The 27,614-nt window shown below is 43.6% G+C and overlaps 1 protein-coding gene across 10 annotated transcripts; it reads left to right on the top strand.

The window, feature by feature from the left end:
* The first annotated feature begins 643 nt into the window (after positions 1 to 643).
* MROH7 (maestro heat like repeat family member 7) lies at positions 644 to 26,984 on the top strand. Of its 10 annotated transcripts, XM_083742600.1 has the most exons (26): positions 706 to 729; positions 1,625 to 1,752; positions 2,308 to 2,384; positions 2,768 to 3,122; positions 4,428 to 4,525; positions 5,693 to 5,794; positions 5,980 to 6,068; positions 6,724 to 6,844; positions 8,042 to 8,137; positions 9,182 to 9,286; positions 10,885 to 11,023; positions 13,178 to 13,290; positions 13,979 to 14,131; positions 14,945 to 15,099; positions 16,055 to 16,187; positions 17,033 to 17,196; positions 18,656 to 18,793; positions 18,907 to 19,021; positions 19,953 to 20,093; positions 21,116 to 21,280; positions 22,584 to 22,739; positions 23,365 to 23,460; positions 23,553 to 23,675; positions 24,465 to 24,567; positions 25,215 to 25,277; positions 26,556 to 26,984. In XM_083742600.1, the coding sequence occupies exons 4-26, from the start codon at positions 2,981 to 2,983 to the stop codon at positions 26,798 to 26,800; spliced, it is 2,955 nt and encodes a 984-aa protein (XP_083598726.1). In that variant the 5' UTR covers positions 706 to 729; positions 1,625 to 1,752; positions 2,308 to 2,384; positions 2,768 to 2,980; the 3' UTR covers positions 26,801 to 26,984. The 10 variants fall into 10 exon arrangements, 6 of the variants coding, with proteins under 6 accessions (XP_083598730.1, XP_083598729.1, XP_083598726.1 ...); XR_014565251.1 differs by lacking the exon at positions 23,365 to 23,460 and having other exon boundaries at positions 709 to 729; positions 5,711 to 5,794; positions 24,458 to 24,567; XR_014565250.1 differs by lacking the exons at positions 1,625 to 1,752; positions 23,365 to 23,460 and having other exon boundaries at positions 709 to 729; positions 5,711 to 5,794; positions 24,458 to 24,567.
* The last annotated feature ends 630 nt before the right edge of the window (positions 26,985 to 27,614 follow it).

The following is a 27,614-nucleotide window of genomic DNA, read 5'->3' as shown; positions in this document are numbered from 1 at the left end:
GAGATGAGAATGAAGTGTCAGGTTGCTTCCTCCCACTGTGACTGGGAGAATTTGGGGGAGATCCCCCTGACGGGGTGAGCTCCCATTGCTTGGTCCCTGCTCCTGCCAACCTAGCAGTTCGAAAGCACGTCAAAGTGCAACTAGATAAATAGGTACCGCTCCGGCGGGAAGGTAAACAGCATTTCCGTGCGCTGCTCTGGTTGCCAGAAGTGGCTTAGTCATGCTGGCCACATGACCCAGAAGCTGTACGCCGGCTCCCTCGGCCAATAAAGCGAAATGAGTGCCGTAACCCCAGAGTCGGCTACGACTGGACCTAATGGTCAGGGGTCCCTTTACCTTTTACCCTCCCTTTTTTTTGGGGGGGGGAGGTCTCTCTCACCCATCCTCCCTGGACAAGTAAAGCTGGAGGGCTCCTTCGGAATCATCCTTCTTAACAGAAGAAGTAACTGAGAGGTGGAAGTATGGATGATTCCCTACCCCAAACAATAGTGTACTGCTAAGGGATACAAGGCAGGGCCAAGGAAAGGACAGTGCTCAAGACAGCAAGTATTACAGTATTCCACAACCATGTTCAGCTCCCTTACCTTATCTTGGATACAATGCAACCAGCAGTGTTGTCTTGAATGATGACACAAACCTCTCCATTGTGACATTGACTAGTAAGCCCTTTCTTCCCTCAGCGGAAAAGGAATGTGAACCCAGCAAACAGCTGGGAGCATTCACCAACAAGTAAGCAAGTGTATTTCTTTTTCTGATCTGCTCAACTGAGTCTCTGGTTGAGTCCATCAGTTCCTCAGTATCTGGTCTAATACCTTTATCTACAAATGTGTCAGCATCATTTAGGTACTCGGCGAAGTACATGACTAGGTCACCTTGGTAATTCTACTAATTTTCAGTCCCATTTTTCTGAGATACTAAATATAAATGTAACAAATCTGTTTGGCATGTTTAATTACGGATTATTTCTATGCAAATCCCAAGAAAGAGATGGAAGTAGGGATGATTCCCTACGCAAAACAATAGCATACTGCTAAGGGATACAAGACAGGGCCAAGGAAAGGGCAGTGCTCAAGACAGCGAGTATTATTCTACAACCATGGTCAGCTACCTTACCCATTGTGTTCAGGATCTTAGATACTGTTCAACTAGCGCTGTTGGCTTGAATGATGACACAAACATCTCCATTGTGACATTGACTAGTAAGACCTTTTTTCCATCCGAGGAAAAGGAATGTGAAACTAGCAAATGGCTGTGAGTGTTCACCAGCAAGTAAGCAAGTGTGTGAGCTTTCTGTAGGGATCAGCTGAGCCTCTTATAAAAGAAGTATACTGCCCAGATCAAGAGAAGTAATAGTACCGCTCTATTCTGCCTTGGTCAGATCCCACCTGGAGTCCTGTGTCCAGTTCTGGGCACCACAGTTCAAGAAGAATATTGACAAGCTAGATGGTCTGCAGAGAAGGGTGACCAGTATGATAGTGTCTGGAAACCAAATCTTATGAGGAACAGTTGAGGGAATTGGATATGTTTAGCCTGGAGGAGAGGAGAACTGATATGATAGCCACCTTCAAATGTCTTAAGGGCTGTTACATGGAAGATGGAGCGAAATTGGTTTGTGCTGTTCCAGAGCATGGGACCTGAACAAGTGGGCTCAAATGATTCTGATGAAGCATTTGGGAGAAATTTCCAATTGTAAGAGCTGTTCAGCAGTGGAACGGGCTCCCTCGGAAGGTGGTGGACTGTCCTTCCGTTGAGGTATTTCAAGAGAGGTTGGATGGTCATCTGTCAGAGATTCTTTAGCTGTGATTCCAACCACAAGGCATATTGGTTTTCACATTCCCAGCACTGACTACTGCTTTCCAAACATTTCGTATCAAAATCTGAATTGGTTGTCAACTTTTCTTTTTACAAAGACACTAGACTGTCTCTTATACTTCCTTCTCTTAAAGGGACTAGAAGAGCTGCCTATGGAACCAAAATGTATAGGTCTGGGTTCTGCAAGGATCTTGGACTGCGTAGGCTTGAGCCATTTTCTATCTAAATTCCATGGTTAGAGTGTAAAAAAAGCATAAAGTCAGCATAAAGTTTAAAAGGTGAAGGGCTTTTGACCACCAATGCCATTTTCCTTTTTATTTTCCCTTTTCTTTTCAGCTAATATCTTGTGATCTTTCATTAATCAAGTTGTGATAACATCGCCATCTCTATAAAAGCTGATAACTTCTGTATGTACACAGAACTCTCTACCGATCAGCTCAGAAGAGAGTCTGGCTGCTGGGATCCTCTCCAATACAGTTGCTTTGTTTTTAATAGGGTATTGAACAGACTTCAACCCTAATCACAATGTGAAGGCTTGATTCCTCCACCACCCTATATGCCCTAGTTTACACGTAAGTCAAGCCATGGTTTGATGTGAATGCATGAGTGTGGAAGCTACCAGATTGAGGCCACTTTGTTCATCCACAAGTCCTGCTGTGAGTAAGCCATGCTTTGGCTTAGCATGTTGCCTGAGTTTGGGCTCATGAGTTGTTTCCTCCAGAAAAACCTTGAGCTATAAACTGAAGACAAACCTTAGTTGTGGCATGTAGTTTGTCTGGAGCAAGAGAAACTATGAGCCCAGATTCAGGTGACACTAAACTAAAGCATGGCTTAAGCCATCTCACAGCAATGCAACAGCGGGAGGACCAAAGCCAGCCGAAAATCTGCAAGGCAAAATATTTGAAGTTCACCAGTGAGGCATCACTGACATTCTAAATTCCTGACCCTCATACAGGAACACTGCTCATGTCGTGAACATTGGTCTTCAAGACTGGAACGTCTAAGTCTGGAGAAGTCAAGCTATGGGTCAAGATTTTCAAAATGGATCTTTATATAGATCTTTGTGAATGAATGAGGGAAGGACAATACCATCAATCTTTTTCTAGCTGGTGAAGAATCAGTTGCTCTTCTGGTACTTAACAAACAAAAACTCCCTGTGATCCCAAAGATGGAAAAAGAAATAAAAAAAACTGAGAATGAAGAGTCAGCTGAAGTCCAAACAATTCAACAGTGCCCCGTGACGACAAAGAGACAATTATCCAGGAATCCCCTATTGTTGGAAAACTGCCTGCCAGATACAATTTCTGAAGGTGAAGACAAATAACCTCTAGGGTTTGGAGAGTAAATATGTAGAGTGAAGAACTAAGTACAATATATAAGGCATAAATACTAAAAGTCAAATCTTTTAGCTCATTCCCCAATGTGCGTCTGACAATGCACAAGCTTGAACCTTAGTTGCCTAGGTTAATGCTTCTAGATGGTTATCTTTAGGGAACCATAACATCCAAAAGACCTTGGGAAGCCACTGCAAGTCAGTGGATGATACCCAGCTAAGTGACACTCAGAGTAGACCCACTGGAATCAAGTCCGTGGAATCTACTCTTATGTTTACTCACATTGGATATCACCCAGTTCTGTTTAGTTAATTTAAATAATTTCTTACTTTTTATTGCCACCGGCAATTCCAAAGTGAGACAACAAGTTTTAAAATAATGTGGTAAAATAAAACACAGGTGCAACAATGCATCTGTTACTACTTTAAACCACCAGACAGAACTTACACAATATTGAAACAGCAGGCTCCTCACTGATGCCCACCAGGCACTTGTGTGAAAAATTGTAATCAAGTACTGAGCTAGATGAACCAATAGCCAGACTCACTATAAGGTAACTTCCTAAGTACTTGACCAAACAGCTTTAAACCAGACAGGGCCTGTGTGAAGTCAAGAAATATTATCTGTCCTTTTTGACTCTGATTTTGCCGTTGTACCAAAATTAGACTGGCAATTTGATAGTTAGATTTTTACCAGTCTACTAAAGCAACTGCCGAAGAAGGGGCAGAGACTGGAGAAAGAACTGTGAGTGGGATATTTTTTATATATTAAGTGGAATGGAAATAATGTTGGTAAGTAGATGATAGATAGATACCAAAACCCCATAGCTCTTGCTATGGTTAGATGAAGTTAGATGAAGATTGCAGTTGGAGGATTTCTACTTGCATAGAACCCTTCCTCAGCTGGAAGTCTTAATTTGCACCATGAAACTATGTTTTAACTTCCTGATAACCTACTATTGAGTTACAAAGAAAAAGTTTTAAATAAATGGCTCAAGATTAGAAATGAACAAAAGAGCTGTGTTTGAGGGAAGGAGATTTTTGCACAAGTCTTAGTAAACCTCGGCTTATTATCACACACCCCAACAGCAGGGGTGTTTGGCCCTCAAGATGTTGCTGAACTACAACTCCCAGCTCTAGCAAGCAGGGCCAATGACCAAGGATGATGGCAGCAACATCTGGGAGGCCAAAGGTTATCCACCCCTGTGTTAGAGTAACAGTACCAGGGGACATTTTCGTACCAACTGCAACCTCAGTTCCATTTACTTTTTATTTGTAACAGCTTCAGTAACCTCCAGCAATGCCTATGGAATGATGCTGTATGACGCAAAAGGAAAGGAAAAGGAAACACCACTAGCCTCTGATGACCGTGATAAAATGGTAGGAACCTGTTCCTAATACTCTGCTAACTCTAACATTGCCCTTCCCTGCACTTTCCTCTCAACAGTAAATACACACCTGCAATATTCTGCATATACCTGAACCTTAATATTAGATACATTCAGAACTTATTTCAGTGCAAAAGCTCAACTTTGGAAGGCATAAAGTTTTAGTAAATAGTAGATATTTTCAATTTGGGGTAAGGTGCTAACGGAGGAGATCAGACTATACCAGTATAATGAGGGTCTCTCTTCTCATGGGCCCATCCCAGTCACAGACTCACCTTCCATGTTAGCTCACAGATCATTTGCTGACTTCAAAGTCTTGCAGAATAAAAATATTCCTCTTTTTTTTTACTATGGTGACATGAGCTCTTAGAACTTAGTCTTCCCTTTCCCATTCAGATGACCTGGCCCTTGTATAATCATAGGGATTACTTTTTTGCACATTGTTCAGGGAAGACTAAGGGAAAGTGAACTGATTGTGAGTGATGGAAATAGAGGAAGCAGAGATAGTACTGATTTCTGATTATTATGTTCTAAGTATTAGTAAGCAGCTTTCCACGAAAAAGGTATTGCTCCCTTCCTGTATCCCAGTACTGGCTGGATGGGGACACGGGTGGCACTGTGGTCTAAACCACTGAGCCTCTTGGGCTTGCTGATCGGAAGGTTGGTGGTTTGAATGACCATAAGGGAGGGAGCTCCCGTTGCTCTGTCCCCGCTCCTGCCAACCTAGCAGTTCAAAAGTATGCCAGTGCAAGTAGATAAATAGGTACCACTGCAGCGTGAAGGTAAACGTGCTCTCTGGCTTCTGTCATGGTGTTCCGTAGTGCCAGAAGTGGTTTAGTCATGTTGACCACACGACCCGGAAAATTGTCTGTGGACAAATGCCAGCTCTCTCGGCCTGAAAGCGAGATGAGCGCCGCAACCCCATAGTCACTTTTGACTGGACTTAACCGTCCAGGGGTCCTCTACCTTACTGGCTTGATTTTCAATGTGTGTTTTCTGTGTTAAAGCAGAGAATACCAGGCAATCAACAGAATGACTCATGCCAGTCAGCATTCTGTTGCCCTCCTTTCACATGTTATGATGCAACTGGAAACTGGTTCTGAACAAATACGGTCATATGTGAAAGTGCTATTAAAATCTTACACCCTTTCCTTGCTAGTCTCATATGGGTTCTCAGGAATTCGATTCAAAAATGAGTGGGAACGGTAATCAAAACTATCAGCATGGGAATCAGAAATTGCAGCTGGTGGAGCAAACAATGGTGAGTCAGATGCAATGCACATCCTTTATTTGTGTATTTAATAGCTTGTACAATTGGTGTAAGTGTTTGACCAGTGCGGGGCGGGGGGAAATCACACATTAGTGCAGCTGTAGCAGAAACTTTGGTGAACAGAGCAAACACGTGAAGAGTTTTTCCTCACAGAATTTGCTGCTGCTCTTTCACAGGCACAGATTTTAGACCTGCCTCTGGACAGCATCGACTCGCGCTCCACAGCTTTGCGCTGTCAGGGCATGCTTCTCATTCAGGAACTAAGGTATGTCGGATCTACAACCCAACATCCTCCCTGACCTAAATGTTGAAGCAAAGCTCAGAAGAAAAGGGCTAAGAATAGAGTTGAATAATGCCATCAGGAAGAGACTACCTCAGATGGGTGGGGTATAAATATTATTATTATTATTATTATTGTTGTTGTTGTTGTTGTTGTTGTGGGTGGGGTATAAATATTATTATTATTATTGTTGTTGTTGTTGTTGTTGTTGTTGTTGTTGTTGTTGTTGTTGTTATTATTATCATCATCTGTATCTGTGGAATTATTTGAAACAAACTACACAGAAAAGCCAAACCTGTCTCAGCTCCGTTGATATGGAAGGGATTGTCTTGCTTTATTGCGCTACTGACCAATCACATGACCTACATTGGTGAGCATGGAGTCCTCTGATCTTGACCCTGGTAGTTCTGAATTCCAGTCAGAGCCATGGGCTCAAGGCAGGCATACTCACACCAGATTCTGGTCAGTGGCTACCCCTTTGTAGCCTGCCCATTCCAGTAGGCACTACACAGCTCAGACATGGTTTATTTTCTTTCCTCAGTACTCTGAACTTTTTCTGTGTTAAGCTCCATTTCCGTAAGGAAGAATCGTAACGTACATTGAATGTTCTGTTTCTTCTCCCCCGACCGCCATTCCTCAGCCAAGTGGAGCCTTCTCACTGGCCTAAAGAGAAGCTGCTCAGCACTTGCATTGCCAGCGTCTTTGCCTTGCCCTCGGTTGAAACTTTACAAAGTCAGAGCAAAGAAGAAGTTGACGTACAGGTATTTTCTCACTTTGTTGCAGGTGGGGGGGGGAACTGTGTCCCTCCAGATGTCTCTTGCTGGGTTGTAGCTCCTATCATTCCTTGCCTTTGGCTATTCTAGCTGGGGCTGGTGAGATTTTGCGTCCAGTCTGGGGGGACGTAAGATTTCTCATGACCAATTTACTGCTTATGGAGAGGGTACGGTATGTGCCCAAATAAGAACATCTTGCTGTTTGAATCTATACGGTTTAAAAAGAAAAGAGAAAGAACTGTACTGATTTGGGGAAGGGGGCAGCAAAAACATGACCCTATGTGGAACAAAGATACATCAGTCTGGTTAAAGGAACCCAAATTTGATGTTGATGATAACAAGCCCTAAGTTCCCTTTTTGAAGCCATTTTGTACCTCCTATATGTTCACGATGACCATGTGAGCTAGGTGAAGCTGGGTTGGTGACCGGCCCAGGGCAGGAAGTGAGCAAAAACAATGAGTTTTTGTTTATCATGGTTCACAAAAAAGAAAAAAAATATGCCTGCCGTTTGCTGAGAGTGTGAAAGAGGGTTTTTGTGTGTAGTTCAAGAAAGCTAATGCCATTATGAACATGTTAATCTTTGAGATATCACAAAACCTATCTGTGGGACCTTACTTCATGCATTCCTTTTTTTAGTAAGAAGGGGACCCTATTTTGGGAACTGCACCAGGGCCCCCAACCATCTTAACCCATCCTTGGGTAAAAGTAGGACGAAATACACTGAGCATGTTGTTCACTGTTAGGCAACCCGTATGCACTGTAATAGGGCTTATGGGGGAGAGTTACACTCACTTTTGAATCACAGCTTTATTAGTTATGTCAGTTCATGGACACTGTTGGCATCCAGCTGTCTCGAGAGACAATGGAGTGCACCTCCAGGGGTGAAGTCAAACTGCTGGAGAAACACAGCTGTGGCCCCAGAGACTGGTAACTTGAATCTGCTGCCTCCCGTGTTGCTTTTATAGTGGTCCAAAAGAAAGCAGAGCAATACGTTTGGCACCAGCGTGGCTGCAGAAGTTGCTGGAAAGAGGCGTACAGGGTGCCATCCAACCATCTTAGGGACTTGACTCCAGATTTGTGTAGAGTTTACTCTTTAGCCTTTTCCTCTCCCGAAGGTGTTGCTCAAGGCAGCGGGACCTGCAATGTTATAGTAATATATTATGCAACTTTTTTTTTTCTTCTCAGGCATTGTACAAGCAGACCTTAGAGGCTATAGAATCAATGCTGAAAAGCTTATTAGCAGAAAGACCAAACATAGATGAACTGGCCACACTCTTAGAAGTAAGCTCCTGTTATCTATTTGTGGCTCAAAGAATCACAAGTGATGAGAATATGCCCTATAGCTAGGTTCATGAAGTAGTCTTTCTTTTCTTTTCTTTCTTGGTGTATATGGTTCTCCTCGTGCCAATACAATCCTCACAACAACCATGTGAGTCATCGTGGAATAAGAGATACTCACTGGCCCAAGATCACCCAATAAGGTTCATGACTGAGTAGAGATTTGAACCAGTTTGTGCCTGTTATAGTCAAACAGTGCAATTGCTACACCACGCTCTCTCAGACAGTTCTTTGGCTGAAATGGCATTTGCTGCTCAGGGAGCAGAGAAATGCCTCATTCACCAAAATCTACTTGTGGGGTTTTTTGTTTTTCTTAGGAGGTGTTAAAATTAATTTTCAAAGGTGTCCACTCAGAATGGCTCCTTTCAGTTTGGTCAGGAAGAGTTACAACAACAGGAATAAGAGGCCAGACAGCAAGCTATAAGATTGTTGACAGTACTTATCATGACATTATTCAGAACTTTAAAGACCGAAAGGAAAGCACCAAAAGTGGAATTTGGATTTCCTTGACATTGGGAAGTAACACAGGAAGTGCCCTTTCCCCATGTTCTTTAATCTTTGGAAACCAGGAAAAGTGTCAGGGTGGGAGGGGAAATGAGGGAGGAAGTAACCTAGCTTACTTCCTCTCTGTGAGGTTTTGACAGCTTTGAGAGAGCAACCTGAAGGGTCTATGCCTGAAGTTCCCCACCCAGGTTTTCCCAAACTTGGGTCTCCAGCTGTTTTGGACTACAGTTCCCATCATCCCTGACCACTAGTCTTGCTACCTATGGATGATGGGAGTTGTAGTCCAAAAACAGCTGGCGACACAAGTTTGGGAAACCCTAGCGTAGCCAATAGCGAGCTTAATGAAATGATGGCTGGACTTGGAATAAGGCAGCTTCCTGGGTTCCTTTCTGAAAGACAAAAGCATGACTTTGAAGAATTACAATAGTATGCACTTTCTCTTCTTATACAGTTGCTAACAGTTTGCTCCCACTACCCTTACAGCATTTGATGCCCTGGATGATATCAGGACAAGCACATGAGCGGGCAAGAGCAACGAACACCTATGTATCCCTGTTAAAATTTGCAGCCACCTGCCCCACGTTTCATGTGAGTTCTGCCCTCTGGCTTGAGGCGACTGGGCAATGGGTCTTGTGAGACCTGCAAATGTTTAAGACAGAAAATGGAGGTAGATAGATGTGAATGGCTCTGTAGTGTGAATATTGCATTCCTCTTGTGCTCTGAAGTGAGTGGATAGAGACTGTGAAAAGGTTAGAGGGGCCTAGGATGGGTTCAAGGGATGCACACACCAAACAAAAGAGCAACCCTATGTCTCTTCTCTTGACTGTGCTAGCAAGTTTAGGGACTGGTACTCACTGTAATCTGGTGCTTTATTTCTGCATCACTATTCTTCTATTGAAAAAGGGGGTGGGGAATTAGTGACTAGAGTCTGGGATGGCCAGAAGCAAATGAACAAGACATTTTCTAATATCCAAATGGTCTATTAGAGACAAAACTGGCCTATTATAGCTTGAATCCCTTATATCCTGCAAAAACCATGCTACAGCCATGAGCCATAGCCTTTTCACAGTATGGCTGCTACAAACTGATAATGGGTATGAATCTAAACCCTGTGAAGGTGTTCTGCCCCACGCTCAATTAGGATCACTGTGGGAGAGCTAGCCAGCACCTCCGCCACATCCCCATTGCCCAGCCTTGCCACCCCTACGCAACATGGGAGGGCAAAAGTAAGACCATAGACAGCTGTACAACTTGGGACCAGTTGATCTAAAAGATCATCTCACTCTCTATATATACAGGGAGAGAGCCTTCTGCACATGCCTTCTCATCAGGAAGCCCATTCCACATGATATAGGAATTGGGCCCTGAGTTTGGTGGCACCCAACCACTGGAACTCCCTTCCACTAGATATCACACAGGGACCTATGGAAGACCTTTTTTCTTTAACAAGCCTTTTAAGTGGAGGTCTGTACCCCAGTTCTATCTGAATCAGATTTGAAATTGTTTTAAAACTGCCTTTATCTATTGTTTTTCATTGTTTATGGTTTTTACTGTGAAGCTGTTTGGATATAAAATGGAATCAGATAAATATAATTATTATTACACTTATATCCCACCTTTTCTGTAAGGAACTTCAGTTGGTGTACATAGTTTCTCCCCCCCCCCCCCCCATTTTATCCTGTGAGGTAGGTTAGGCTCATAATCAAGATCAAGCTTTGTGGTCGAGTGGGGACTAGAACCCGGGTCTCCCAGTTCTTAGTCCAACACTCTAACCACAAAAACACATTGGCACTCTGCAGTGTCTGCAGCACAAAGCCTATTGTCTCTGTGGAGGCTTCCCTCATGACTCAGAACCCCCTGATCATGCAAGGCTTGTTCTCATTAAGAGTGCAGCAGACTTCCTGCTGCAGTTGTTTGCTCTCCTGTCTGTGGAGGGGTGGCAGAGCTGTCTGTTGGAGGCATGGTGGAGCCAGTAGAGGCAGCTAGCATGGTGGCCCTGTCTCCCTCTCCTTGTGTGAGGAGAGTACAAAGTACAAGGAACAGGGTACAAGGCTCATCAGAAAAAAACAATATAATTCCAAACATCAGTTCATCCAAACAGGGGAACTTTTTTCATTCAAGAACCACAAAGATTCCTTCTCTTCCCCTCTGTGTCAAAAGACAGCACTCTCAATTTCCCCATTCAGGTATCACCTGATGGATGTCCTAAGCTTGGGCGTCTGATTGGTCAGCTGTGTCTGCGTCTCAATGACCCCCAAGAGGAAATTGGTGAGCAGGCTATGGAAGGCATGTATTTCCTGTACTCGCTTATGCTGCGCCAAAAGGGTAAGATAGGAGCTGTGAAAACTCCAGTATCCAAACTGTGCATCTATATAGAAGTAGTAGACTGTACTTTATTTGGCAGCCATTTGCTTGTTGCCCTTGACACTCTCTTCTCATGTCCTGTATTTTATTATATCTGGGTAATAATAATAAGAAGAAGAAATATATATTTATACCCCGCCCTCCCCGGCCAGAGCCAGGCTCAGGGCGGCTAACACACAATAAAATCACAGTAAAAACATAATGGGGGGGGGGGCAATTTAAAATACAGGTTAAAATGCAATTTAAAATGCACCCTCATTTTAAAGTAGCCGATAAATCAAGACCATAAGGGGAGGGAAACATAAAGGTCAGACTGAGTCCAAACCAAAGGCCAGGAGGAAGAGCTCTGTCTTGCAGGCCCTGTGGAAAGATGTCAAGTCCCACAGGGCCCTAGTCTCTTGTGGCAGAGCATTCCACCAGATCGGGACCAGTACTGAAAAGGCAGTATTGCATTATATCAGGAATCCCCAATTCTCTCCCTTCTTCTTCTTCTTCTTCTTCTTCTTCTTCTTCTTCTTCTTCTTCTTCTTCTTTGGCCCAAGGGCACATTTGGAAATATATATTTTTTGTCAAGACGCCTTGAGTGCCTGCAGTGAGAGAAGGTGTTTAATCAATTTAATAAAGAAGAAGAAGAATCAACTGTTGTTGGCACCACATAATACCCATTTCACAGAAGAAAAAACAGGCCTCCTGTTAGAAACTCCAGGCCTCCACATTAGCAAAAGACAAAACACCTGCACACACATGCAGACAAATAACTATAGGAATACTGTTATTATAAGGTGCCTATTTTCTAAGCACTGCACATATATCAAAAGGCAAGATTGTCTCTGACCACAAGTTTGCAATCTATTAGACATAAGGAATGGGGAGGGAGAAGGAACCTTCACTAGCCAATGGGTGGAGCCAGATTGGTCTTCCCATTGCTGCAATGTTCTTGTTGTGAGGCAGGAGGTGCAGCCTCTCAATGGTATCAGAAGCCAGTGTGTGCTTTCCTTCAGCTTTGCAGCTGAATAATCGCACACCAACTTAAAACCCACTTAAAGTTTTCAAAACAACTTTCTATTATTTCATGTGGAAAGAAGTATTCTGGAATTCTGGAAAAATCCACAGCAGAAGACTATTAATTTGATGCATTGCATCATTGTTAGCGGGTTCCAAAAATCTGGAGAGACATGTCCATTTTGTGCAACAGCAAAGAGTGTTTTTATTTAGTTAGCTGTTCTGCAGACACTGGTCCGTTTGCCCTTGATGCTCCTTTTGTCTCTGCCATAGTGCGTTGGCTTTTGTGCTGACAACCCCTGTAGTCCTCACTGTGCAGAAGCTGGGGAAGATCCTGCCTAACGTAGCTACAAAGTGGGACTTTGAGAGAGGTCCCTGGTGGAGAAGATATTCTTGATCTATAGCTCAGTGCCAAATCATGGGTGTCACATCTCAGTTGCAGCAGGATACCCGCTCTGCAGTTTCCAGAGCTAATTTGGGAATAAATGAGGATTTTGGAATGGGGCAGGGTGACCCAGGTTATTGTTATGCATCCCCACATCTCCAGGTTCCAGGGGCAATGCTATCCAGGCTTTGACTTCCTTTTGGAGAAGAGACGCTGAGAGATATATGCCATTTCTGTAATATTTGCTTTATTTGCAAACGTTCAAGTGGAGCATTGGAGGAGGCAAACAGCTTATTTTGTTCTAGTTACTTAACTGTGTTGTGGCTTGTACAATGAGCCGTATGCCTATCATCTAAATAAACAACCTTCACAACTTTAATTAGTTGGCATGCAGTTGATTCTCACCTGCAAAATAGTGGCTTCCTGGGGGGGCAGATTGTGTCTTTCTGCCTTCCTTTCCTGTTTCAAAACACACTTCTGTTGTTGCTGTCATACACTGAACCCAAGACCCACCTTAGCTGTGGGTGAGTCCCAAAGTGTTTGTTGGCCATTCTGTGCCATTTTCCTGCAATTTCCCTAACAAAAGATGTGGCTGGAACAGTATGTGTCATTAGCCAACCATTCTGGCTCCTTCTCTCCCTTTTTTCCGAATTCCAGACACCCACACAGCAGCCTGAGAGCAAACTCTCCGCTTGGAGAAACTTTAAAGTCACTCTTTTTCTCGTTAGGCTTCGAAAACAAAAGTGACTCCCTGGAAACAGAAGAGATCCAACTGTATGAAGAGATTCTGGGTTCCTATGACCCTACTACGTCTCATCAAAATATCACCCATATTATTCAGGTAATTGTTCAGTGCTGGATATGATGCAACACAGAGGATATGCAAACTGCAGAGGCCATCGTAACTTAGTCTGATAGGGTGTAAGGTAGGGGTGGAACCATAATTATTACTACATCTTTGTAGGGAGTTTTGAGGCAAAGATTTCCACTTTCAGATCATAGGTCATCAGTGCTGCAATTCTACATGCACTTCCTTGAGAGGGGAAAGACCCATTGAACTGTGTGGCACTTCTGAGCTTGCATGCATGGGATCTCCCCCATTTTCAGTTTTCTGATTTAAACTTGTGGAAGAGCTGTAAGATCAGTGGGAGAGCACATGCATTGGGTAAGAAAGGTCTCAGGTTCAGTCCATGGGATTTCCAGGCCAGGCTGTGAACATCCTTTGCCTGGAACCCAGGAGACTTAGTCAGTGAAGACAGTACTGAGCTAGAAGAACTCTGTAAGATGAAAAGCTGAGAACATCAGGTTTCGAATCTGTACACCTTTACTTGGGAGCAAATTCCAGAGTAGCTGGTTGAATTTAACTTCCAAGTGAAGTGGCAGAGGAACGGGCTCCTCCACAGAGCCTTAAATTCTTTCCTGCAAAGGTCTCTTAGAACAAGGAAGCCATGCCAGTTGAGCTTGCCTTGCTGTTGTCCTCTCAGCTGCTTCCCCTACCACAAAGTGCTGCTCTGTGTCTCCTCTCTTAGGAATTTCTGCCGTACCTCACAGCCCTACAGATCACAGAGCTTTTGTTGACCGCTATAGACTGTCTAAAGGAAGCCAATAGGAGCACCACTGCGGCATCACGTGACATCACATCTGTAATCCTGCAGCGATACATGCACAGGTTACATGAGCAGGTAGGAGATGTTTGGAGCCTGCAGAGACCCCAGCAGTGACAGAGGCGGCTTCTGGAGAGCCACCATTTCCATTTTATACCCTGAGATAAACCATAAAACCCATTTACAGTTTATCTGTGGTGAAGGACCATTAATGGTCTTGGCAAGGCTCTGTCAGTGCTCACAGGATGTTTTCCTGCGTCATTGCCTAATTATTGATGAGCTGACACGTGCTCCCTGTACCATAGAATTGCAGACTGGGAAGGGACCCCAAGGGTCATCAAGTCCAACACCCCGCAATGCAGGAATCTCAGCTGAAGCATCCATGACAGATGGCCATCCAACTTCGGGAGAACCCAAATGACCAGAGCAGGGGATCGTTGCGCCTTCTCACCTCCAGGACCAGCCTCAGATGTTTTGCTGACTGAGCAAATAGTCTCCCCAGCCTAAGTCCAGTCACATTATTTTGGCACTTAAGACGGAAAATCCCACAGGCACTTCTCCCCCTCCCTAGCAGTGAAAGTACAACAATAATAAATATCTTAAATACCCTAAATAATCAATATCTTAATGATTTGTTGCTTGGCCATGAAAACAGGGGATCGCATCCATACCACACATTTAAAGCACGTGGCTTCCCTCAAATATTCCTGGGAACTGCAGTTTACCCCGACAAAGCTACAGTTCCCAGGATGCTTTGGGTGACATACTTTAAATATATGTTTGCTTTCCGCTCTTTGAGGGCTCTGGTTTGTACCTTGTGGTGTGGTCCCTGCCCCAGCGCTGCTTCCCTCTAGCAGGGCATTTAACTGAAGCATGCTTGTTTCTTTCAAGGTGCCGGAAATTGTGGATAAGATCTACCAGCAGCTTGGTTCCATTTACCAGTACCAGGACAGGCAAATAATGATGGGGGTCCTGGTGCAGCTGGCTCATACCTACATGGCAGAAGTATGCAATGCCCTTCTCCAGTGCCCTTTACCAATTGACAGGTACATAGTTCAATGATGCTTAGCCCTGCTGGATCAGCCTTCAATCCCTGGACACCTTGGGGTGGGGGGTGGGCAACATGGGAACACGGGTTCCCATTCTCTCCCACCTGCAATCAGGCCTCAGTGCTCCAGGAAATACAAATCAGAAAATACCTAAAGCCAGCAGGGAAGATTCTTATGAGTGCCACCTTTTCCCGCAAGGAGAGAGTGGGAACCGGAATGGCCTCCCGTGGTCATCCTTCACAACCAGTTCCCATACGGAAAAAGCAAACAGCTCCTGGATTTAGGAGGGTTGGAGCAGAAGCCTGGTGTGGTTATGGAAATGTAGGAAGGCTCTGGATTGAGGTGAAATAGAACAAGGGAATTCTGATGCTAAAGAGGCATGGCTGTTATTTGAGGGCAGAGGGGGAAGTAAAGCAACAGAGATGCATTCACACGCCTCAGGGGTCACATCTAGTTTGGCCCCCAAGTCTGCAGAACACCTCCTCCTCGCCATTTTACAAAGTGCAGATTGGGACTTTCCTCTCGCATGCCACATCTCTGTGAATGTTTCCCTTTGAGGACCAATCAATAATTTCTATTGGTCTGAATAACGGTATTGTACCTCAGTCACTTAAGCATAATGTATCCTTCCTGGTGGATTGGTTTCCATGGTATACTTTTGATCCCACCACTGCAGCCATTGTTGCTCTCTGTGGACTCTTCGAAGTCTTCATTTATGCCAGGGTTGGGGGAGCTGTGGTCCTCCAGATGTTGCTGGACTGCAGCTCCCAGCATCCCTGTCCCTTGGCTACGCTGGATGGGGGCAGATGGGAGCTGAAGTCCCATCAACATCTGGAGGACTACAACTTCCCCATCTCTGATTTATGCACTCAGAACAGTTGGGGCGGGGCAACTGACATGGTTGTGGGTATACAACCTGAAATGTTTCTGTTTCCCTCCCCTGAACTTGCAGGTATGCTTCTGAGATGTGGCATGTGTTGACCAAAACATGTTCGAATGATGACCTAACTCTCCTTGTGAATGTACTGCTGAAAAAGCTGCAGCTGAGCCCAAAGGTCACGGGAAACTATATCACACCTCTGGCTGTAAGGAATTGTTCCAACTTGTCTGGATGGTTTTTGCAAATGAGCTCCCTAGAGAGAAGGAAGGAGGGGCATAGCTCAGTGGTAGATCATCCGCCTTGCCTGCAAAAGGTTCCAAGTTCAATCCACAGCATCTTCAGGTTGGGTTGGGAGAGAACCCTACCTGAAGGCCTGGAGAGCTGCTGCCAGTCAGTGTATGCTATACTGAGCTAGATGGACCGATGGTCCACTCAGCAGAAGGCAGCTTCTTCTGTTCCTAAAGCAAGTTCCAGTACTCCTTCGGCACAGGACCTGCTTTGGATGTGACAAAATCCCTTGTAGGAAGTAGCGTGCAGCCTATACAGGTCGCATCACATAGTGATTGCATGCCCAGGTATTTTCTAGCATGTACATTCATTGCTGCTTCCTAGCAAATGTAAACCCATGTGAATAGCAGTCACGTTAAACAAATGTGCCGTGCGGTGTCCGACAGGGAGCATTCTCCATGCAGGGAGATTGTAAAGGAACAGTGATGTTACTGCAGAAGTGTTGAATCCAGTGACTGCTACTTGTGAATAAATAGGCTTAGGGTTGCGTTTCTTTCAGGCGGTGCCCATTCTTGCCAAAATCACATCCTTGTTAACTAGGCTTTCAAATCAATTGCAGTTATTATACCTAATAATATATACCTAATTATACAGAGGTTGCATAGACCGTTGACCTGACTCGGGAAGAGGTGTTTACATTTAAAATTAGTCCAGGAAGGATAAGTGGTTCAGGAGTAACAACCCCCAGAAACATAAATGAGCTCTGCAGAGAAAAGATCTTACCACAGTCTCTCTCTCCCTCTCCCTCTCCCTCTTCCTCAGGCTGCCAGCGCTTTCTCGAAGCTGTTATCTATGCCCAAAAGTTCGGAAGTGGCCCTCTACATCTACCCCCGGCTGCTGATGGCGCTGCTTGTTCAGGTGCACTATAGCATCAGGCACAGCGTAATAAAGAACTCAGATTCTCAGGAGGAATTTGAGCCTGTGGGGTAAATATGAGAGAAATTGTTATGGTAGGGGTCAAACGCACTCCCAAGAACATGTGAGCGTGCTCCTTTGTAACGGCATGCTTCCATACGCTATGTTCTCTTGAGTACATCTCACCCACACAGAGCAGATCGTCAGTGGGCGTAATCTAGCCCTGGCATAGGCATCCTCAGGCAGCTGCAAGAACCCATCCCCACAAAAGGGGCCCACCACTTTTGCCTTGCCCTGAGTCCCAGCCCTTCCCTTTGAAAAAAGCAGGTGGTTTTGGAGGCCGCCATTTTAATTTCTGGCAATGCCCTTGAAGGGGCACTGGTGGGTGGACACAGCATCACACACATTGGAGGAGCCAGCATTCTCCAATGATTGTGATGGTAAAAGTGGCAGTTCCCAAAGATGGCTCTTTTGCAGGAAGTGGGCAGAGGAAAGGTTGCCAGGCAAGCAGAGATGCTGAAGAGAGGGTAATGGGCTGGTTTAAAAGGCCTGCAGGCCACCAAGTCTCCTGGATTAGATGTGGAGGGAGTGGTGTCTTTTCAAAATGTATGTCCTGCAGAAGCAGTTCAGGAGTACGACTAGGCAGCCATTCCTGAATAGGGACAACCTGACCACTGTAGTCCATGCATTTGTAACCTCAAGGCTTGATTACTGCAGTGTATGCTATATACGGGGCTGCTCCTGAGTCTGATTCAGAAGCTTCAGCTAGTGCTGAGCAACAGTGTTTAAATTGTATACCGTCATACCTTGGTTCTCAAACGGAATCAGTTCCGGAAGTCTGTTTGACTTCTGAAAACATTCGAAAACCAAGGCGCGGCTTCTGATTGATTGCAGGAGCTTCCTACACTCAGGCAGAAGCCACAGAAGCCGCGTTGGACATTTGGCTTCCAAAAAACGTTCACAAACCGGAACACTCACTTCCAGGTTTGTGGCGTTCAAGTCAGAAGGCGTTCGAGAATGAAGGTACAACTGTATAGAATTTCTCCAAAGTGCTCTAGTGCTTTCATTGATAATCCTACAGTGACCCTGTAAAGCAGACTACCGTATTTTTCGCTCTATAAGACACACCAGACCACAAGATGCACCTAGTTTTTGGAGGGGGAAAACAAGAGAAAAAAAATTCTGAATCCAAGAAGCCAGAACAGCAAGAGGGATCGCTGCGCAGCGAAAGCAGCGATCCCTCTTGCTGTTCTGGCTTCTGGGATAGCTGCACAGCCTGCATTCGCTCCATTCGCACACACATTTCCCCTTACTTTTTAGGAGGGGAAAAAGTGAGTCTTATAGAGCAAAAAATATGGTAATATTATCCCCATATTGCAGATGGAGGGTTGAGTCTAGCCTTACCTAAGGCCACCTAGTGATTGGGTTTGTGGCAGAGGTAACATTTGAACTGGAGACTTCCCAACTGGGAAGTCACCACTGTGCTACACCTGCTTCTTGATGTGTATCATATTTTATTTTTAAATTCAGCTATATTGTAGCAGCACTGAAGATTCTTCTCCTAGCTGTGAGGTGCTATTGTGAGTTTACTCTTATTGAGAAGGAGCGGGGCTGGGAGCTCCTCACCAGCTGTGAAGATCACCATCGGGGAGTAGGCCTTATTGCAAGGTGCGCGGTGGTAAACATTTGGTTAGAGCACCCCAAACATTTACAAAAATTCCCAAGTGTAGAGTTAACCACTGGCCATAACGGTGTACATCTGCATTGTCTTTCCTAACCAGAATCATGCTTCAGACCTCCAATTATGACCTTTTGAGGATCTTGTACCTCCTAGTTCCCTTCCTGGAGCGAGGTGATGAAGAGCACCAGATCACAGGATTGGCTTTCTTCAGCGAAGTAAGGAAGATGCAACTTCTGCACTGTGGAACCATAGAGGCCTTTCTGGGAATGCAGAGTGGCTTGTTGGCCTTGATTCCAAGGATGGTTGTACAAACATAGTGATAATGCCCACCTGTGACTCTGTGGTTATGTTCTCAGATAGTTGTTACTGGTGGTGTAAGTGGAGTTGGATCAAACAGAATATATTTGTAACAGTGCATCTGAAGAGCCGCTTCATCCTGTTGCATTTTGTGTAGGATGCTGGCAGAATAAATTTGATAAATAATATTTGGTCTATTAAAACAACACAGTTTTACTTATTCAAAGCAGAAAGCTGATACCAAGAACAAACTAAGTTGGTCTCTAAGGTGCTACTGGACAATTTTTTAAAAAAAAAAATAATTATATATATTTCTACTGCGTCAGACCAACACGGCTACCTACCTGAAAGCAGAAGCTGTTCAACTGTGGCAAAATAAGTAACAACAGAACTTGAGAAAGTGCATGATCTCTAATGCTAGGTTGGTCCTTATTTTCCCTACACATTTGGCATCAGGTCATGTCACATATGACATCAGATGTGCGGCAAGTAGGCATGGCTCAGGGGAAATGGCCTCATGGGACAAACTGGGACCTGTGCTGGCCAAATTTGGTCCACATACTGGAGATTCCCTACCCCTGCTGTGGTTGATTGCAGCACAAAGAATAAACAATATACGGTAAATCACCGGAAGGCAGAAGAATGGATGGGTGCAACTACTGCAAGCCATTTTTGCTTAACATGGACGAAGAAACAGATTGTGCATCCATTGGAAGGGCCACTGTGTACTTTGGAATTTTGGGGAGGATTGATAACCAAGTGCCAGAAACAAGTTAGTACATTTTTGGCATCTGAAGCAGGCAGTTGCTTGTGAACCAAATTCTCATGGACCTCTTCTTTGTCTTTTAGCTTCTTTGTATGTCAGAGGCCAGAAGACTTCCCAAACAATATTCTTTGTATCGTCTGAAGCGAGGACTGGCTAATGAAAACCCAGTCATCCGGGCATTGTGTATCAAAGGACTGGTTAACATTGCATACTGGATAGGAAAGGTAAACAACAGGGCCCATCATATGATTTCACTGGATTTAGTTGATAAATTCAGGGATATCTGTTGAGGATTTAATTGCATTCAGCTCAATTTGCACAAAATTTGTGGAGCAGTTAGACAACATGAACTATTTACTGTACTGATCATTCATTCTGATTTGTTTGTGGGGAGGATCTATATTGTTGTGTCAATCAATAATTAGCCCATACTTTCCAGTGTGTTTTCCGATAATTTTCCTTATTACAAAAAGTCTGATTTTGGGTGAAGTGTGTTTGTTGTGCAAGAGCACAAAATCAACTTTAATTGAGCAACCTGAATTTTCCAGTATGTTGAATTGAATCCCATCCAAAAAATAGCAGTAATCTCCAAAGCCTATGAGTTTTGGCCACAAATTCTCCAGTACGTGACATAAGCAAATTATGCCCTAAACACCTATAGACACATGGACTGCTCTTCAGCATTTTGCATGCTTAGCATGAAGATTTTTTTAAGTGTTCTCAGTTGAATGCACTTATAAAATTTTCCCAGAATTGGAAATATTGATGTGCCAGTGTGGCTTACTTCTGAGCAGGCATGTATAAGATTTTATTTTTAATAGACTTTATCACTTGGAGAAGGTGAGTACCATACATTATATTACAATGAAATATTAATTCTCCATTGCTATTTCACTTTCTTTGCCTTAAAATTATGTTTCTTGTCCACTGCTTCATGCTTAAACATAACATCCAGATAGCTTGTTATCCATAGGTCTGGTACAATGAAACTTCAGTTTTCGAACGTAATCCGTTCCAGAAGACCATTTGACTTCTGAAACATTCAAAAACTGAAAGCAGAAGCCTCAATTCAATAGGGAAACTCAAAACGGAAGCTGCGTCAGACGTTCAGGTTCCGAAAAACATTAAAAACCAGAGCATTTACTTCCATGTTTTCGGCATTCGGGAGCCAAAACGTTCAAAAATGGAGCCATTTGAGAACCGAGGTTTGACTGTTTATTAACTTAAATTATGCCTTTCTGTGCAGGAGGAAGTAAAGATTGTATTGCCTGTCATGACAAAAGGTCTTTCTGGGATGGATGGGCAGCTGTTTGTAGAGGCAGTTGCTGAAATTGAGAAGATTCTTAATGGCCCAGAAGGAGCAGACTGTATTTGCGATATCAGCCTTTCTCTTCAGGAACTATTCAGCAATGTAAGAAAGCAGTGTCACACTAGCTGGGTTTTGTTACAAGCCAAGAGGCAGGCCTACCCTCTCACAGAAGTGGTTTTCTCTTGAGGTCACGTTGACAATGAGAACCAATATGGTGCAGTGCCTGGAGTGTGGGACTTAAAGACTCTCAGGTTCAGATCCCTAGTCTGGCAGTGCCATTAAAGAAACTCGGTGTCCTTGTGGCTGTCGCTCTTTTTCTTGGCCTAACCAACCTCACAAGGTTGCTGTAAGAATAAAATAGCAGGGGAGAATCATAGGTGTGACACTGAGCGTAGGGGAGCAAAATAAAAATTTGACAGCTGATAACCCTGCCCAGAGATAGATGCTGCATAGCTTCAGTAAGGTAAAAAAATGGAGATAACCTAATAGCTGTTAAAGTCTGAGGCAGAAAATCCTCATGCGGTGCCAAAAATATAGTAATAAGGTAGACAACTTGTCATCCTTTAACAATACCCCAAAATCAGAAACCCCCTATGGGGGGCAAAATGCAGCAGCTACTATTCACTCGTATGAACCGTTCCATATAGCCCTATACAGCTTGGGACAAGGATATCTGAAAAATAATCTCATCCCTTACATACCAAACCAATCACTGCACTCAGCAGGAGAGGACATACTGCAGATTCCATCTTATCAGAAGGCTCATTCCACATGAAGGGGAATCTGGCTTTTAGTGTGCTGGTATCTAACCTTTTGAACTCCCATTACATTTCAGACAGGTGGAATCTTTATGGCCTTTTCAGCATCTGCTGGAGACTTTCCACTTTCAACAAGCCTTCTAAGTGGAGATTTTTTATCCCAGTAGTATTACATTACATACATATGCAGTATATGTGATTATTTTTAACTGTTTTTAATATATAATGCTTTTGGATTACTTTTATGTGATTGTTTTAGATACGTTTGTTGTTGTTGCTGGCATCCGTCTGTCTCGAGAGACAATGGAGTGCACCTCCAGGGGTGAAGTCAAACTGCTGCATTAGCAGCACCAAAGTGATCTCCCCAGGATGCAAGGCTGGGCAGGGTGTATGGAGGTTCTGGGCTGCCCAGACGACAAAGACCCCACCTCTCAACCTCACTGATGTGGACACCAGAGCAATACGTTTGGCACTAGCCTGGCATATGTTTTTATCGTATTGTGAAATCGCTTTGAGGTGCTTCATGAAATGAAATGATCATTTTAAAAAATAATGGAGAAATGGGATTACAAATTTTTAATCAGGCTCAGTTTGCATGTCACTCTCTACTGAAACAATCTCACTGCCTTCTTTTGTTTTTGAGACAGGAAAGAGCAAGTGTCCGTGCTTCCGCCATATGTCTTTTTGGGAAAATGGTGAAATGGGCTAAGAAAAATAACAAGCATGCAATGAGGCATCAGGTACTAGAAAACTTGGTTCCATTACTTCTGCATCTCGAAGAGGAGGACCCTGACATCCACAAGGCAAGCTTCTGCCAACATTTCTTTGTTTTCAGGGGAACCATCATGCTTCTCACCAACCAGATAATTTAAAAAGTTCTATCTTCTAGCCTTTTCTGCCTCCCATCTGAGTGCATGTCTTGCCAAAGGCAAGGTGGTTCTTTTAAAATGAGATTCAGAAGCAATTCAAACTACACAAGTGAGTGAGAAGATTAAAGATTTTATTCTAAAACAGCAAGCAACATATACATACCAAGCAAGCACTTCAGCCTGCCACTTGGAAGCCCTCAAGAAGCAGCGAAGCGACTCCCCCAGGTAGCCTCAGTTTGCACGGCTCTGCAGCCAATCAGTCTGTGCATGAGCTTCAAAGAAACTCTACCTGAACTGTCCAATTTTATAGATAGCCCCCCCTCCCAATGCCTCACTTTCTCAAAAGAATGTCCAACATGGAAGAGGGTACCCATCATTATCCTTCACAACAGATGAGGCAGCTGTGGGGGGCGGGCTTCACCTCCTCCCAATGTTCTCAGGACATCTAAGACTGTTCTCACACCATCAAAAAACTTAACAAGAGCAAGAGAGGGGGAGAAACAGAGGCAGGAAGGGCTCTGTGTCAGATCACTAACTCCTCAATACATTTTGTCTTCAGGGTGCATTTCCCATACAGTGTTTTCATGCTTCCTTGAGTGTAAATATACTAAACCTCAACATTCACATTTTCTGTCCCTTGATGAGCAAATACCAGAAGGTGTGTCCCTTCTAAAGAATATTCAGTAGTTGGCCGTTTTGTTTTCTGAATGCTGTAAAAAAACGATATATCATCTCCATATCTTGCAGGAATGTAGTTATGCCTTAAATGAATCCTTTCAGTTCCTGGGATGGAAACTACCAAAGCAGGTTATCAGCAGGAAAGCTTGGCCTGAGCATGAAGAAGTTCTGGATGAAACCTGCCAGTACCTTGTATGTTGTCTACTAGTTCTGACTACTGCTTTACATTAAACAGCATCCGTTCTCCAGGATGTCAGAGTCTTCTCCAGCCCTGTCTTGAGATGCCAGGGGTTGTCCCCAGGGTGTTTTGCATGGAAGATATGTGCTCTACCACTGAATATAAACCCTTCCCAGTGCTTCACTGAAAGTTCTTTGCTGGTACAAAGGAGTCTAGAGACAAGGACAGCAAGAGAGGCAGAATACAAGCCTGATTGTGGCAAGCGTAAAGACCTTGAAGGAATTAAAACAAAAACAAAAAAATAGGCACAATTTTTTCCTTTTATTTGTTTTTTATAAATGTCTAGATTAGATTAAGGGCAAAGTGGGGTGATAATCTTTTTGAAAGATTATGAGCTGAGGGACATCCCTAATTGTGACATTTTGGAATTCTGGGGTGGAATTTGACACTGGCATTTAGCTCACATAATGGCTTTCAATCCAAATGTTGCTTCTGTGTAAGAGGTGATTTTCAAAGATGCTCTCCTCCTCTTCTGTTAGTCCAGCCAGTTGCAGGAACAAAAGCCATGCTGTGAGTTGAGCAGCAGCACTGAGATCCCTCCTCCTGCTCATCGCTATGAAAGACTATGCACAGCTTTCTTCATTTGATTCTTCACAGCAAGCTGATATTTGTCCATTTAAAAATCAGATATGATGATGACGATAATGGTTGCATGTTTATTTATGTAGCTCTTTCCCAACTCTCACACCAGCTCTTTATTTTTATTTTTAATGAAGCCAATTATGCATTTCTTGAGTTTCCAGGTGCAGAAGCAAGAGGCAACTCTCCAGAGATTCTTGTACCAGAACCTTTACTACACTCAGAGTGAACTTCTTCCAATAAAAAGGGCTTCCATCGTGTTCCTTGGTAAATGAAAAACACAAGTTCAACTGTTTGCATTAGCTCTTGCCAGGACCTTTTAATCTTCGTTTTATTGTGGAGAGGATTCATTAAAATCATGCAAACTCCCTACAACAAGTTTAGGGAATTTATTTAAACCCAAGGGCCAAATTCACTTATAAGCAGCTTTCTAGTAGTGGGTGTGCCCAGAACCAAGGGGGCATGGAACAACGGATAGGCCTCTTAACTTTTGTACAGTAGGCTACATTCCTGCAACATCAAAGCCAGAGATTTCTATACAAACACACACACACTTTTATCCAGACAAGCAAGAGGCATTGTCACAGTTCAAACGCACAGCCTCATTCAGCTCAGGAGCAAGGTTTACCACTGCTATGCTGAAAGGATGCTGATAAAGCTGCTTTGTGGACATCTGTTTGTATGAAAGCTTCTACTCAGCAAATGCTAGCTTCAGAACGCACACCCAGTCCTCCCTTCCCCTGATAACCAGTACAGAGTTACATCCTTGTCCTTGAGCATATAACAATTTTAAACCCACTTTAAGACATTTCATTGAAACAAAGGGCTTGTTTTCAAGTAGAATTAGTTACACGCGTTGCTACCAGGCATTGACCCAAGTAAATGATGACTAAATCCTTGTGTGTTGCCTTTAGGTTTTCTAGTACAACATATGGACAGCAAGGCAGGAACTACAGACTTGGAAATGATCATTCATGGTAGGTTAAATAGAGAAATTGTAAGATTATTGCTGTCATGTCTTTAGGTACTAAATGAAGAGAGTGAACACAAAGGAGAGACAATTAGATGTAGACACTGTTACACTTGTATATAGTGTATATTTCCCCCTTTCTTCCTTCATTTTTATTAAAATGCCAGAATCGTGAAAGATAATATAGACACAAAAAAGACAGAATATAAGCAACAAAGTTCAAAGACTTATTGGTTGATAATTTATGAATTAACTCACATCAATTATTCTTGCTATTAAAATACTGAAAGCACCTTAAAACATTATGAGGCCGCCCTGAGGCAGCAATGTATTTTTTCTTTAATATTCAACAAGTGGTGCTTAAAGTAGAGCACATCCTTTCATATGGGATACATAAAATCACGCTATATAATCAGAAAAATCAACTTTGCTTTTTTCTCCCAGTTGCATTCAGAATTGCACAAACTGCTAGATACTTAGGGAGGGGAAGAGATCAAAGTGCGTTTAGGGTAATATATAAACACCTTTAAGTATTTTTCAAATCTCTATTAGACATAAGAAAGTTTACCGTCTTGTTTTTTGTAGGGTATCAGTTTTAGAAAAAGAGGCTGTAAAAGGGTGATTCTATGATATGGTTTTACATAATGATTATATGGACACAATTATGCTGCAGTTCAGGAAATTAAATCTGCCGAAAACTCTGCAGTATTATGGGACTGTCATATTTTCCTTCCTAAAATGTAAACCCTGGTCCCCACAGTTGCGGAGAAATAACGGCTAATGTTTCGGTAGCTAATAGTTGTAGGTAAGGCTCTTTCCCTTCAGGACTTGTGCCTTTTCTCTCTACATCCAATCTCTCTATTACATTGGTCCCTAATAATAAGCTCCATAATAATAATGTGCAACTCAGGACTCAGGCATATTACTAAAGAAACAGTGATTTGAATGCGCTACAAACACACAACACCAGATGGTGCCAGAGAGCAGGAAATTTTAAAATGTGATTTTCCATAGAGGGGTTTTCTTTCTTTCTTTTGTTATAACGATCTAATTTCTGGCTTACTTATAGAGGGGGGTTTTCTCTGTTTCAATCCACCCTAAAATGAAAGACATGAATAAGCAAATTCACTAAATATGTCCAAGTCATAAAATTTGTGGAGTTATTTTTAAAGATATCCACAACAACCACAATGGACATTAAATAGCTGAAGGTTTAATGTGAAAGGTTTAGCATTTATTTGGATCAGAGTCCCCTTATGTGTTAATGTGTCCCTTTCATTTTCAGCTCTTGAAGGTTTAATGCACGACCCAGATGCTTCTGTGTGCATAGCTGCAGCACATGCCCATGAGCGCGTTTCTTCTGTTCTCTCCAGTCAGAAGGAGAGGCTTGAAAGCAACTGCAAGACGGAAGCCGGCGACACTGCTGCTGAAAATGCTCTAAGGAGTTCCAGAGCCCTGAATAGTATCCGCCACACCCCTTCCAGACTTCTTGCTGTTATAAACCTCTGGAGATCGGCCAATGGAAATTAATAGTGGACTGGAAGAGGAGAAAGGATCTTGGTGTATAGCTCTTCCTAATAGCAGCAACAACAAAAAGGCTGTGAATATCACTCTTCCTATACTGAACCTCAGCAAGAACATTATAAAGGACCATAAAAGGAATTGATAATTTACCAGCTACCTGGATAATAAAGAACGTCAATTCCCTACAGAATCCAGCCTCCTGGACTTTTGCTTGCTATAGTTACATCATGATAGGCTTTTCTATGAAGATCAAGGCATGCATGCCCTAGTCACTTATTAGCTTGTATACAACACTCCTGCAAGCCCCTTTTAAATACCAATGTTGTTGTTTAGTCATCTTAGGTAAAGGGACCCCTGACCATTAGGCCCAGTGGCCGACGACTCTGGGGTTGTGGCGCTCATCTCGCTTTACTGGCCGAGGGAGCCTGCGTACAGCTTCTGGGTCATGTGGCCAGCATGACTAAGCCGCTTCTGGCGAACCAGAGCAGCACACGGAAACGCTGTTTACCTTCCTGCCGGAGCGGTACCTATTTATCTACTTGCACTGTGTGCTTTCGAACTGCTAGGTTGGCAGGAGCAAGGACCGAGCAACGGGAGCTCACCCCGTCGCGGGGATTTGAACCGCTGACCTTCTGATCGGCAGGTCCTAGGCTCTGTGGTTTAACCCACAGCGCCACCCGCATCCCACAGCGCCACCCGCTTATATGTAAATCCGGCACTGGTTTTTCCTCAGCTCGCCTTTTCCCGCCTGCAACCCCAGACAACTGACGCCCCCACAAGCGAAATAATTTAAAACAAGGGTGGACGGTGATAGAGCGAT

This window comes from Podarcis gaigeae (assembly GCF_964106915.1).
Source record: "Podarcis gaigeae genome assembly, chromosome: 6".
NCBI lineage: Eukaryota > Metazoa > Chordata > Lepidosauria > Squamata > Lacertidae > Podarcis > Podarcis gaigeae.
Note: the sequence above shows the minus strand (reverse complement) of the source record. Positions and strands in the feature narration are given on the sequence as shown.

Bases quoted from the DNA above. Each gene is read 5' to 3' on its own strand.
- MROH7 (XM_083742600.1), top strand. From the start codon at position 2,981: ATGGAAAAAGAAATAAAAAAAACTGAGAATGAAGAGTCAGCTGAAGTC. The intron at 9,287-10,884 runs GTGAGTTCTGCC...TTCCCCATTCAG, and splicing joins CCACCTGCCCCACGTTTCAT to GTATCACCTGATGGATGTCC. The intron at 19,022-19,952 runs GTAAGGAAGATG...TTTGTCTTTTAG, and splicing joins GATTGGCTTTCTTCAGCGAA to CTTCTTTGTATGTCAGAGGC.